This window comes from Megalobrama amblycephala, linkage group LG15, assembly GCF_018812025.1.
Source record: "Megalobrama amblycephala isolate DHTTF-2021 linkage group LG15, ASM1881202v1, whole genome shotgun sequence".
In the NCBI taxonomy this organism is placed as follows: Eukaryota; Metazoa; Chordata; class Actinopteri; order Cypriniformes; family Xenocyprididae; genus Megalobrama; species Megalobrama amblycephala.
In genome coordinates, this window is record NC_063058.1 from 9,639,308 (window position 1) to 9,652,276 (window position 12,969).

General features: G+C 35.7%; 2 protein-coding genes across 3 annotated transcripts; one reads left to right on the forward strand and one right to left on the reverse strand.

The window, feature by feature from the left end:
- The first annotated feature begins 12 nt into the window (after positions 1–12).
- On the forward strand, positions 13–10,682 carry dnaja (DnaJ heat shock protein family (Hsp40) member A). 2 transcript variants are annotated; one of them, XM_048158870.1, is made up of 9 exons: positions 13–80; positions 3,804–3,965; positions 4,245–4,407; positions 5,127–5,301; positions 5,482–5,586; positions 6,578–6,805; positions 6,909–7,139; positions 7,334–7,434; positions 9,962–10,682. In XM_048158870.1, the coding sequence occupies exons 3-9, from the start codon at positions 4,276–4,278 to the stop codon at positions 10,175–10,177; spliced, it is 1,188 nt and encodes a 395-aa protein (XP_048014827.1). In that variant the 5' UTR covers positions 13–80; positions 3,804–3,965; positions 4,245–4,275; the 3' UTR covers positions 10,178–10,682. The 2 variants fall into 2 exon arrangements, with proteins under 2 accessions (XP_048014827.1, XP_048014828.1); XM_048158871.1 differs by lacking the exons at positions 13–80; positions 3,804–3,965 and adding an exon at positions 4,607–4,642 and having other exon boundaries at positions 4,270–4,407.
- A 199-nt stretch (positions 10,683–10,881) lies between these two features.
- rps27l (ribosomal protein S27 like) lies at positions 10,882–12,185 on the reverse strand. Its single transcript, XM_048158879.1, has 4 exons — positions 12,028–12,185; positions 11,422–11,530; positions 11,222–11,332; positions 10,882–11,085 (listed from the first exon to the last, which is right to left on the reverse strand). Exons 1-4 carry the CDS (start codon positions 12,031–12,033, stop codon positions 11,057–11,059), a joined length of 255 nt encoding a protein of 84 aa, XP_048014836.1. The 5' UTR covers positions 12,034–12,185; the 3' UTR covers positions 10,882–11,056.
- Positions 12,186–12,969: the final 784 nt, after the last annotated feature.

A 12,969-nucleotide genomic window follows, 5' to 3' on the forward strand; every position in this document is an offset into this window, starting at 1 on the left:
CACTTCAAAAAACGCGCTAGCTGAGGGAAGTTTTGTCAAAGCTGACTAAAAGTGATCGAGGATTTATAATTTCGACTCCTGTAAGTCCTTGTACACCATACACGACTTACATGCTTAAACCTTGGTTGCTATTTTGCGTGTGTGTGAGAGTGTACTTGTGTGCCGATCCGTTAGTGTGTGTGTGTGTGTGTGTGTGTGTGTGTGTGTGTGTGTGCGCGCGCGCACAGTGAGTGGGTGGGTGGGTGTGTGTGCAGGGCCGCATTAAAGGGATAGTTCACCCAAAAAAATTTGATGTTTATCTGCTTACCCCCAGCGCATCCAAGATGTAGGTGTCTTTGTTTCTTCAGTAGAACACAAATGATGATTTTTAACTCCAACCGTTGCTGTCTGTCAGTAAAATAATGCTAGTGGATGGGAACTTCTACAATAACAGTAAATAAAACTTGCTTAGACAAGTCCAAATTAAACCTTAAGACACGAAACGATCGGTTTGTGTGAGAAACCGAACAGTATTTATATATTTTTTTACCTCTAATAATGTTACACCATTATGTCCAACTGCATTCATCACTCGATTCGTTTGGTCTGATCGCGCTCTGACAACGGCAGTGATGTCTCGCGCATATACTTCAATGAGACCCTGCGTTCCATTCGGAAGGGCTCATCCCTATGCCCTAATCCCTTCAAAGGGTTTACCCTCCGGAGTGAGAGCTTCGAAGGGATGAAGGGTGTAGGGGTCAAAAAAACTCTTTTTTTGGAACGCACTTCTGCGTCATCTTAACGAGACAATCAAGGAGGAGTAGATTGTGCAAGCTGCGCCCTTTGTTTAACGTTAGTTTATTTATTTATTTATTTATTTTAGGTTTATCGCATGTAGGCTATATTGTATATATGTATTTTAAACATTTGAATGGACTGATAAAGGGAGCTGTAAAGTTTTTTTGTTGAAGTACAATGTCGTTTTGACCATAGTACCAAATCTAACTCGTTTAAATATTACAGTAGTATAGAAAAATACTATACATTTATAGTTAAAATCGAACTCCTAACCTCCTGTTCCCATTCTGTGACATCAAACAACTTCCCTGTGCAAAGGATCATGGGGGGCCGAAGTGTCCATCAGTTGTACCCTTTGAAATCCTTAATTCCGAAGGGCCCTTTGAAGTGGCCAGTTTTGAGCACTTCGGTTTGGAACGACCCTTCAATATGGCGGCCATAATTATTTTCACTCCGAAGTGCCCTTCAGAGGGCGATATATCCCGTTTGGAACGCACCGAGAGTATACGTCTTCTTTGGGGCTGTTCACACAGAACGCGGTTTTCTGAGCTACTTTTTCTTTGTTTTTCTATGTAAACATGCGCTAGAAGGACGTGCAGAACCGTTGCGCTCGCGTCTTGATGCATGACATGGTGTTCTAAAGCCATGAATCAGTTCAACTAAGTTAAAAAAAAGTTTATAAAAAAAAGTTTTGTACGCACACAGGCAGCGCCAGTGGGTTGTCCAGATACTGATACTTAGTTGCTTGCTGCTAGATGCGGCGCGTCGTAATGAACTTCACGCGCAGAACAGAACATGTAGCCTATTCAAATCAAAGCGATGTTAAAGGGACAGTCATCACATTATAAAATGCGGTTATATTTTTTCCGGCATCACCGGGGCCCTTAAGCCCAGGTAAGCCCGTGCATTAATGGTTGTGTGCACACGTGTGTTTGAGTGTGTTTTAAATGCAATAACAAAGCAATTACTTGGGTTTTGTTTAACTCTGAAACATGAAATGTGGAGTTATCTGCTTTTGCCAAAAAACGACTGTTGGCGTTATCTGCTTTTGCTAAAAAACAAACTTTTAATATATATATAAAAAAAACTTTCAATGAACTTTAATTTTTTAATTTACCTGTATTTTTTAGAGTTATTATTACTTAATCAAAACAACCCAACTGCAGTTTGATTGATATTACTTGGAATGCACAATAAAAAAACATGATTTGTGAGAATTAATAAAAATGGAGTTAACTGTTTTTGCAAATAAACTCTTCATTTTGACATTTTTGACCCGTCTAGGCTTATTATTATGTCATTGTAAATTCAAGAGTGAATCCAGCATATAAGATGTCACCTCCGAAAATTTGCAGCATGTATGTGGCCGTTAGAAGCATGAAAAATAAATTTTTTCAGTATTTCATTTTTTCAAATTCATTGAGTAGATCTGACTACCTTAAAGGATTAGCTCACTTTCAAATGAAAATTACCCCAAGCTTTACTAACCCTCAAGCCATCCTATAACGTTATATGACTTTCTTCTTTCTGATAAACACAATCGGAGAAATATTAATAAATATCCTGCGCATCCGAGCTTTATAATGGCAGTGAGCAATCAATGAGTATGAGCTGAAGAAAGTGGTCCATCCACATCCATCCATCCATCATAAATAAACTCCACACGGCTCCGGGGGGTTAATAGCCTTTCCGATTTATCCATTTAACAAGTTATTAAGTAAAATATCGATCTTCCACCAGACCGCCTTCCGTATTCAACTTACGAAGAAAACTGAACTCGCGTCGCAGCAAATCAGCATATTAGAATGATTTCTGAAGGATCATGTGACACTGAAGACTGGAGTAACGATGCTGAAAATTCAGCTTTGCATCACAGGAATAAATTACTTTGTCAAATATATTTAAATAGAAAACAGTTATTTTAAATTGTAATAATATTTCACAATATTACTGTTTTTTACTGTATTTTTAATTAAATAAATGTAGCCTTGGTGAGCAGACGAAACTTCTTTTAAAAACATTAAAAATCTTAGTGGTTTCAAACTTTTGAACTGCACTGTATATATATATATATATATATATATATATATATATATATATATATATATATATATATATATATATATATATTAAAATGTATTTTCAAAAAAAAAAAGGAAGTAGAAAAAAAGATTGTAAACCATACATTGTAGCCTAAATCTTTAGACTAGGCATATTGGGAGACTGTCTTGGTTCACAGTTTTGCCTACATTAAAATGGCTTTAAGCACATTAAATAAAGTCTTACCTTAAATGTAAAACTGCACAAAGATTTTATGAGGGTTTGCTAAAAGAAAATATCATTAACTCAGTATAAAAACAATAGAAGTCTAAGCCCACACTGTATGTGTTTAATATCAATAAAGCCTTTTTGACATTAAACACACACACACATACACACTGTTTCTAAATGGTCATCAAACAACTTTGTCTAATACTAGGCTGTTTCTAAATAATTAAACACAACAATAACATGATCATATCCACCATCATTTATTAGCTTGCTGAAACGTTTACCTTGTTAAAGAGCGACCTCTGCTGAGCACTTGTCAGAACACTGGGGGACCATTTTTTGTTTTATATATATATATATATATATATATATATATATATATATATATATATATATATATATATATATAGTATTATATATATATATAGTGAAGATGCCTTCACTTTAATACATAAAGATTCAGCTAACTCAGTAATTTAATTAATAACTTAGTTTTAAGAAGTTATCTAATGAAAATTTGCTCTTTTTTTTGTATGATAAACAGAAACGCTACTTTCATGACAAATATTTCCACATGCATCTCACATTTCTTCTGAAATTCTATAATTCTATATATAGGCTACTACTTTAAAACAATAGCTTACAACATATAACGTTTGGTAGCATTCATAATTGCTTGGATAATGTGCAAACATTAGTATCATCTGTGTCAAAACGCATCTGCCCTATATCTCTATCTATTCTTCGCGTCGAAGGTTCCGGCGCTCGAGCTCGAGAAGGTTCTGGAGCGCCACCGTTTATATAAGAGCGACAGCGCGCGCTGCGTTCAGCCAGCAGAACAACACTGAGAGAGAGAGAGAGAGAGAGAGACGAACCCGACGACAAGGCGAACCGGCTTTTCCTCTCCTTTTATTTGAGTGAGTATTATCAAACTTATAACATGCACAAATACAATCTTGAGGCTTTAGCTTAAAGTGTTCTCTAGACTTATTCACAAATTTATCAGTTTCGAGTAATGTGTGACACGTTAGTTTCTCTTAAGAACTAACAGTGTGCGACCAATATCCTCAATAAACCTGCACTAATATTAATGTTATCATATATATGTCTAGTGGCATGATTAAACATGGTTTAAAGCTTAACAATGGCATTTGCATACTCTTGAAGTGAGCAAGACTGTTGTTGTTATTTTTCAGTATAGCCTACTGTAGCTGATTCTTATCAAAGATGGTTCGAGAAACCGGTTACTACGACCTGCTCGGCGTGAGTCCTAAAGCCTCGCTGGACGAGATCAAAAAGGCATATCGGAAACTGGCATTGAAATATCACCCGGATAAGAACCCGAATGAAGGCGAGAAAGTAAGTGGAGGTGCTGAACCACATACATAGTGTTTCACGTTGTCATGTACAGCGACAGCAGTGAGAGGAACTTTCTGGAAGTGTCCCGAACACTCATGCGAGCCGGCGAAGGATTACATTCTGTGCATTGCTTTGAGATCCATCCACATTTATAGATATATAGTTAATGCTTTGTATTTTGTTTTTGTTTTGAATAAAGAAATAAAAGGCGAAGAAGTCCCCGAACAGTGATAAGGTGGGGAAAAACACGAATGGATTTATAGGTGCTTCATTTTATTTAATGATGTTGTTTTATTTTAGTTATAGGTTTATTTTTTTTTGAACATTTTAAGGGAATAGACCAAACTGCCAATTGCCAAAAATAAATAGCCACAAATAAAAAATAACGGAGGAAAAAAAATACCAAATAAATAAATAAAAGTTAAAAAAGGGCAAAAACAACAAAAATGCAATAAAAATAAAGAGTTGTGAAAAAAAAATTGTTTAATTTTGGGGGGAAAATTTAAGTAAAAATGCAGTAAAAAAATGGCTAAGGAACAGAAGAAAGCACAGAAAGATGAAGGGAAAAAGACTAAAAGGCACTAAGGTGTTTAGTGTATCCAGAACACATTTGATCTGCTATATGCAGCATGGAAACTGATCTGGGAAATGTTTTTCCTGGGACGTGTTTTTGCATGCATTATTAAAGGAGTAATATTATAATCTTTTCTATTCCCCAGTTCAAACTCATATCACAAGCCTATGAGGTCCTGTCAGATCCCAAAAAGCGGGATTTGTATGACCAAGGTGGTGAACAAGCCATCAAGGAGGGAGGCATGGCAGGAGGAGAATCTCCCATGGACATTTTCAACATGTTCTTTGGTGGTGGAGGCAGAATGCAGAGAGAAAGGAGAGGTGAGACATATATTTATTGCACCAGCAGTGAGCAACTGTGAAATGTCCCCCCATGGGAAGTCTAAACATAACGTTTGGGGGGGGGGGTCTTAAATATAGTTTACGCACTTCACAGTTTAAGTGTAGTATTTCATATCCATACTGTGGTTAACTTCTATGGTAATATTTTGTCTTATTCAGGTAAGAATGTGGTTCACCAGCTTGGGGTCACGCTGGAGGAATTGTACAACGGCTCAACGAGGAAACTTGGTCTTCAGAAGAATGTTATCTGTGAGAAATGTGAAGGTAAGAACGGTTACTAGTTCCTTTGTGCACCTCTATTTAGTAATATTATAGTTAGTTCACTTCAGAATTAAAATGTCCTGATAATTTACTCACCCCCATGTCATCCAAGATGTTCATGTCTTTCTTTCTTCAGTGGAAAAGAAATGAAGGTTTTTGAGAAAAAAATTCCAGGATTTTTCTCCATATAGTGGTCTTCAACAGTTACCAATGGGTTGAAGGTCCAAATTACAGTTTCAGTGCAGCTTTAAAGAGCTCTACATGATCCCAGCTGAGGAATAAGGGTCTTATCTAGTGAAACAATCAGTCATTTTCTAAAAAAAAAAAAAAAAAAAAAAAAAAAAAATTGCATACTTTTTAACCACAAATGCTCGTCTTGCACTGCTCTGCGATGCGCCACAAATTACATAATAATGTTGGAAAGGTCACGTGTGACGTAGTACCGATCCAGTGTCTACAAAGTGAACGTGCAAAGACAAACAGCCTTTACAATAAAATAAAAGGAAAACAACGATGCCGGACAATGTTGGAGGAAAAAATGGGGTACTTCAGCCTATGTCACGCATGACCTTTCTAACGTGATTACGTAATGTGTGGCACATCGCAGAGCTAGTGCAAGATGAGCATTTGTGGTTAAATAGTATATACATTTTTATTTATTTTTTTAGAAAATGACTGATTGTTTCACTTGATAAGATCCTTATTCCATGTCTGGGATCGTGTAGAGACATTAGAAGCTGCACTGAAACTGTAATTTGGACCTTCAACCCATTGAACCCCATTAAAGTCCACTATATGGAGAAAAATACCGGAATGTTTTCCTCAAAAATCCTAATTTCTTTCCGACTGAAGAAATGAAAGACACAAACATCTTGAATGACATGGGGCGAGTAAATGATAAAAAAATTTTAACTCCAAAGTGGACTAATCCTTTAAAGACCCAATGTCGATTTATCGATTTAAGATGTGAAATTTAAGATGTGAATGGTTGCAGGTTATGGAGGCAAAAAAGGCACAATTGAAAAATGCTCAACTTGCAAAGGAAGAGGGGTTCAGGTCCAGGTACAACAGATTGGACCCGGAATGATCCAGCAGATTCAGAGCATGTGCTCGGATTGCCAAGGACAAGGAGAGAGGTTCAACTCCAAGGACCGCTGCAAAAACTGCAATGGACACAAAGTAGAGCGCAAGAAGAAGATTCTTGAAGTCCACATTGACAAAGGTAGAAGAACACAAACTTTTCTTAGAAACTTAGGCTCTAGCTTCTGTTTCAATTATTTGGAGCAAACGTTCCAGAAGTATATGAATAATGGTCTTTATTACAGGTATGAAGGATGGGCAGAAAATCACATTCCATGGAGAAGGAGATCAAGAGCCTGGACTGGAGCCTGGTGATGTTATAATCGTACTAGACTTGAAGGAACACCCTGTCTTCCAAAGGCAAGATGACAATCTCGTCATGAAGATGAAGATCAAGCTGGTAGAGGCACTCTGTGGGTTTAAAAAGACAATCCATACTCTCGATAACAGATCGCTGCTCATCCATTCATCTCCAGGTATTTCATATGTACCATTGTATAATTGATTTTTCAAATAATATTTAGTCATTTGAATTAAAATTAAATATATTTCCCCTCCTACTATTCATGTGAATATTTAAATTAATATTTAGTACATAAAATATTTGATTGAAATTAATTACTTTAATTTTAAATCATTTGTTGTTGTTTTTTGTTTTTTGTTTTTTTAGGTCAAGTTATAAAACCTAATGATCTAAAATGTATTTATAATGAGGGCATGCCTCTGTACAGAGAGCCTTATGAGAAAGGTCTTCTCATCATACAGTTTGAGGTAAGTCTGTACCCTGTGTTATACGTTTTTTGGGGTTTTTTGAGAGAGAGAGAAATAAAAGAAAAATCGGATTTTTTTTTTTTTTTTTTGTGAAAAATAAAATATGGAGAAGAAAAAATGTGTGTGAAACAACGTGTGAAAGTATAGAGCCCCATACATGAGACACAGACAAAAATATATATTGTGACAACAAATTAAGAATTAGTTTCCACGAATTAAGGATTAATTCTCTCATTTTAGTAAATCATAGTCATGACTTACTAATTCGTTCCCTCATTTTAGTTAAATCTGGTCACAGATTAAAGGGTGAATTCACCCAAAAATGAAAAAAGTCATTAATTACTTACCCTCATGTTGCTAAAACACGCAAGACATTCGTTCATCTTCATAACACAAATTTTTTTTTTTTTTCCAAATTAAATCTGAGAGATTTCTGTTCCTCCATTTACAGTACATGGAACTACTACTTTTGCGCTTCAAAAAAGTTCATAAAGAGATCGTAAAACTAATCCATATGAATTGAGCGTTTAGTCCAAATTTTCTGAAAAGACACGAGCACTTTATATGATGAACAGATTTAATTTAGGTTTTTATTCACATATATACATTGATCACCGAACATAAACAGAAGCTCAACCGAAACTGCTTGACATATGAGAATGAACCTCATTGGTTCTTTCACATCAAGTGAACATGCTTGAGCATCTATTTACTATATCTGATGTGCATTAATGGTTTGTTTGTGAATAAAAACCGAAATTAAATCTGTTCATCACATAAAGCGATCGTGTCTTTTCAGAAAATTTGGACTAAACCGCTCAATTCATATGGATTAGTTTTATGATCTCTTTATGAACTTTTTGAAGTGTCAAAGTGGTAGTTGTGTAGACTGTCAATGGAGGGACAGACAGTATTCATTCAAAAGATTGTGTTACTATCTTAAAAATTAACTAATTTGCCTTACTTAGTTACTTTTTAACTATCACCATTAAAGGGATAGTTCACCCAAAAATGAAAATTTGATGTTCATCTGCTTACCCCCAGCACATCCAAGATGTAGGTGACTTTGTTTCTTCAGTTGAACACAAATGATGATTTTTAACTCCAACCGTTGCAGTCTGTCAGTCTTATAATGCATGGCAATGGTAACAAAAACATGCACAGACAAATCCAAATTAAACCCTGCGGCTCGTGACGACACATTGATGTCCTAAGACATGAAATGATCGGTTTGTGCGAGAAACCGAACAATATTTATGTCATTTTTTACCTTTAAAACACCACTATGTCCAACTGCCCTGCACATCCTGTTAGTGAGGTCAAAAAATGCGTTTTGATGACAGAAGTGATCCCTCACGCTTTGCTTCAATGAGTGCTAGACATCACTTGTCAGAGCGTGTTCAGACCTCACACACCGGATGTGGAGGGCAGTTGGACATTATATAAATTATATAAATACTGTTTCTCGCACAAACCGATCGTTTCGTGTCTTAGGACAATCAATGTGTCGTCACGAGCCACAGGGTTTAATTTGGATTTGTCTGTGCAAGTTTTTTTTACTCTCATAGACGAAGTTCCCATTGACACGCATTATATGACTGCAACGGTTGGAGTTAAAAATCATCATTTGTGTTCTACTAAAGAAACAAAGTCACCTACATCTTGGATGCTCTGGGTGTAAGCAGATAAACATCAAATTTTCATTTTTGGGTGAACCATCCCTTTAATGCATTACATTACTTTTGCGTTACTTTTTCTCACCTGGGCTGGGCTTGTTTTTTTTTTATAACAAAACAGTTATATTTTTGGGCAAATGTAAATATCCTTTCACACCAAAATTGAAATAAGCCTGGCTTCAGGCTGAAGGAAATGCAAATTTACGCGTGTACAGTATAGGGCACAAGCTCAAACAAACCTTTCAGCTGTGCTGCCATTCTGGTTAACGGAAGAATCAGACAAAGGAGAAAAAAGTTTAACACTTAAACTAAAGTCATTTTTGCATATGAATCATCGAAGGTCAGCAGCAAGTACATTGGTCAATAAGGTGAGATTAAATGCTTAAAAATATTTGTTTTGTTTAACATTTAATTATTGAAGATTTGCATATTATTCTGATTACAAGTTACTCGTAACGAGTTATCCCCAACATTGTTCATTTGTGTTCTGAAGATGAATGAAAGTCTGACAGAATTTTTATTTTTGGGTGAACTATTCCTTTAAGAATTCATTTCCACAACTTGTTAATTCATTTTCTCGATTTAGTAAATCATGGCCATGGTGTACTAATTCAACAACGAAGTTGTCAAAATGATCCCCTTTCACATCTGCAAAAAACACTATATTATGTATGATTAAATTAAAACGATGGACTGAATCAATAAAACAAGAAAATGAATATATATATATATATATATATATATATATATATATATATATAGCCATGTGTGGGGCTCAGTATGAAAGGAAACAATTCAATTATCTTGTGTTGGGATCGTCACATCTCACAGAAACATTTCTGTTCCCTCAGATTGAATTCCCAGATAAACACTGGCTACCTGAGCACATGCTGCCTGACCTGGAGAGGTTGCTTCCTGTCAGAGATCATGTCATGATGTCAGATGACATGGAAGAGGTTGACCTCTGTGAAGTAGACTATGAAAGGCAAAAGAGAAACCACAGTGGTGAAGCCTACGATGAAGATGAAGGCCCCAGGCATGGTGGCGTCCAATGCCAGACTCAATAAGTGTCATATAAGGAACATCTGTGCAATACTTCTTGAAATATGACTGCAAGTGTACACTGAATATTAGGGCGGTTAAAATTAGTTCTTGCCGAACAATACGTACAGCAAGGATTTCCCCCTACCAAAGCCTTACAAAATGGACCATTTTCTTGTCACCACTGGAATTATTTATTCTGGAGTATCTGATGAGGAGGAACCAGGAATGTTTTGAAACAACCACCACAAATGATTATTAACAGGCATTTAAAGGAATTATTTTGGATAAAAATATCATCTATTTAGAATTTATTAGAAGCTTTACTTTTGCATGTAAATGATTCATTATGTGAGTATGTTCCCTTTTATATGTTTATCTGTTAGATGTGTTTTGGTCGAGTGGGTGCTGCACTTTTTTTGCCAGTTAAAAATCATATTTGTACATTTTCTAAGAATGTTTCATTGTACATTTGTTAAAAGTACTTCAGTTAAATGTTTTTTCTTCCACAAATAAAACATCATTACATTTTCTCTTTTGTTTACTTGAATGAAATATATATATATATATATATATATATATATATATATAAAATTGCAAATGAATGGAAACTTTTAACAGTGGAAAGTGTAAATATTTTGAAAGCTTTGATGGTAAAAATTACATATCATCATTACATGAGATGAGAAATTAAAATGCAACACAGAATTAAAATTGCAGGATGCAGTTGTATCATGCAGAAGAATCTTTATTCAGAACCACTGAACCGATAACATGGTAGAAAGAACCTGCCATGCACCATTCATAATCACATTTAAAGTTCATTCATTGTAATCAATGAAAAAGTAAGGCATTAAGAAGTTACACAATTTCTTTGTATTCAAAGCATCATTCCTTCTTCCTTCTCAGTGTTGCTTTCTTCTGAAAGAGCAACCTATTAGGAAAAAGAAAAGATGTCGCTTTATATCATATTGCAATATGAGACACTGTATCAGATAACATTATATATAGTTACTTCTGATGTAACAACCTCTGCATGTATTACAATCATACAGTAAATAAATACACACCCTCAGTCAGCCTTGCTTTTCCTCCTGTTGGCTGGCAAAGCACTGTTGAACACCCAACACACAACACAACCGTCTGCGCATGACTAAACACAGTTGTGATCTTATAACAACCTACATGGAAATAAACAGAAAAGATTACGTTTTCTACAAGTGAAATATTACTAATAAGGCAAAGAAAGATTCTTCTATAGATCTCAAACCTGGACATTTCACATCCATGAAGTAGGAGTTGGGACTCTGCACAAGCCTTTTCTTCTTATGCTGCCTTCTTTCAAAATCAAAGGACGGGTTGAGTAGATCTTTGGCCAGCTGTTAAAATAACAATATACCGATAAATACACACAGCATGCTACTATAGTAATTTATAAATTTACTGTATAACACACAATGTTACTATATACATTTCCTTCAAAAACATGACAGTCATTTTAATCTCTTAATTACAAAATCTACAATCTAGGTAACTATTTAATCATGCTTCTGTACACAAAAACAACATTGTTCAACAGCCTCTTCCCTCATTGTCAGTCTGAAAACTATAACAGCTTACTTTTAAAAACACACATAAAACATCAATCTAACTCAAACTATCATTTTTGCTCGGTGCAGTGAAACTGTTTACGTTACTCGTGTAAAGTGAAACAAGGCCTTATTTGAAAGCCACGCAGCGCCATGTGAAATCACAAAGTTTACCGCACGGTTGAAATAATCAACAACTGGATGAATATTAAAACGACAGACGACAGAATTCATATTAACAACTGTCAAATGCAAGATTCGTTGTCTAGTTGCGCAAATCCACTTACAGGCATGGTCGGAAGCTGCTGATTTTCGCATTCGTGTGTGTCTGCTGCTTTCCTCGATCCTGAATCGCTCGGGTAACTGCTGGGTTGCCACGCGCAGCTTCATAAAGGAAATCTGATCAGACATGTCCAGGCATGCTCCACTATAAAACACTCCTTTATACCTTAGCCCCTATAAAACATGACAATATTACAGGGACTTCCTGAAAATGACATCAGTCTGACAACATTATGCAATGATGTGTAGACAAAAATATTCTGCTGTCAGTGTGCCTCATATCTCAAAAAATGAAAATATCTATCTATCTATCTATCTATCTATCTATCTATCTATCTATCTATCTATCTATCTATCTATCTATCTATCTATCTATCTATCTATCTATCTATTTGTCCATCCGTCCACCCATCCGTCTGTCTATCTATCTATTTGTTTGTCTGTCCGTCCGTCCATCTATCTATTTGTCTGTCTGTCCGTCAGTCCGTCCGTCCGTCCGTCTATCTATCTATCCATCTATCTATCTGTCTGTCTATCTGTCTATCTATCTATCTATCTATCTATCTATCTATCTATCTATCTATCTATTTGTCTGTTTGTCCATCCGTCTATATCTATCTATCTGTATATGTATGTATCTATCTATCTATCTATCTATCTATTTGTCCGTCCATCCATCCATCCATCTGTCCACCCATCCGTCTATCTATCTATCTATCTGTCTGTCCGTCAGTCCGTCCGTCCGTCCGTCTATCTATCTATCTATCTATCTATCTATCTATCTATCTATCTATCTATCTATCTATCTATCTATCTATCTATCTATCTATTTGTCTGTTTGTCCATCCGTCTATATCTATCTATCTATATATGTATCTATCTATCTATCTATTTGTCTGTCTGTCTTTATCTATCTATCTATCTATCTGTCTGTCCATCCGTCCATC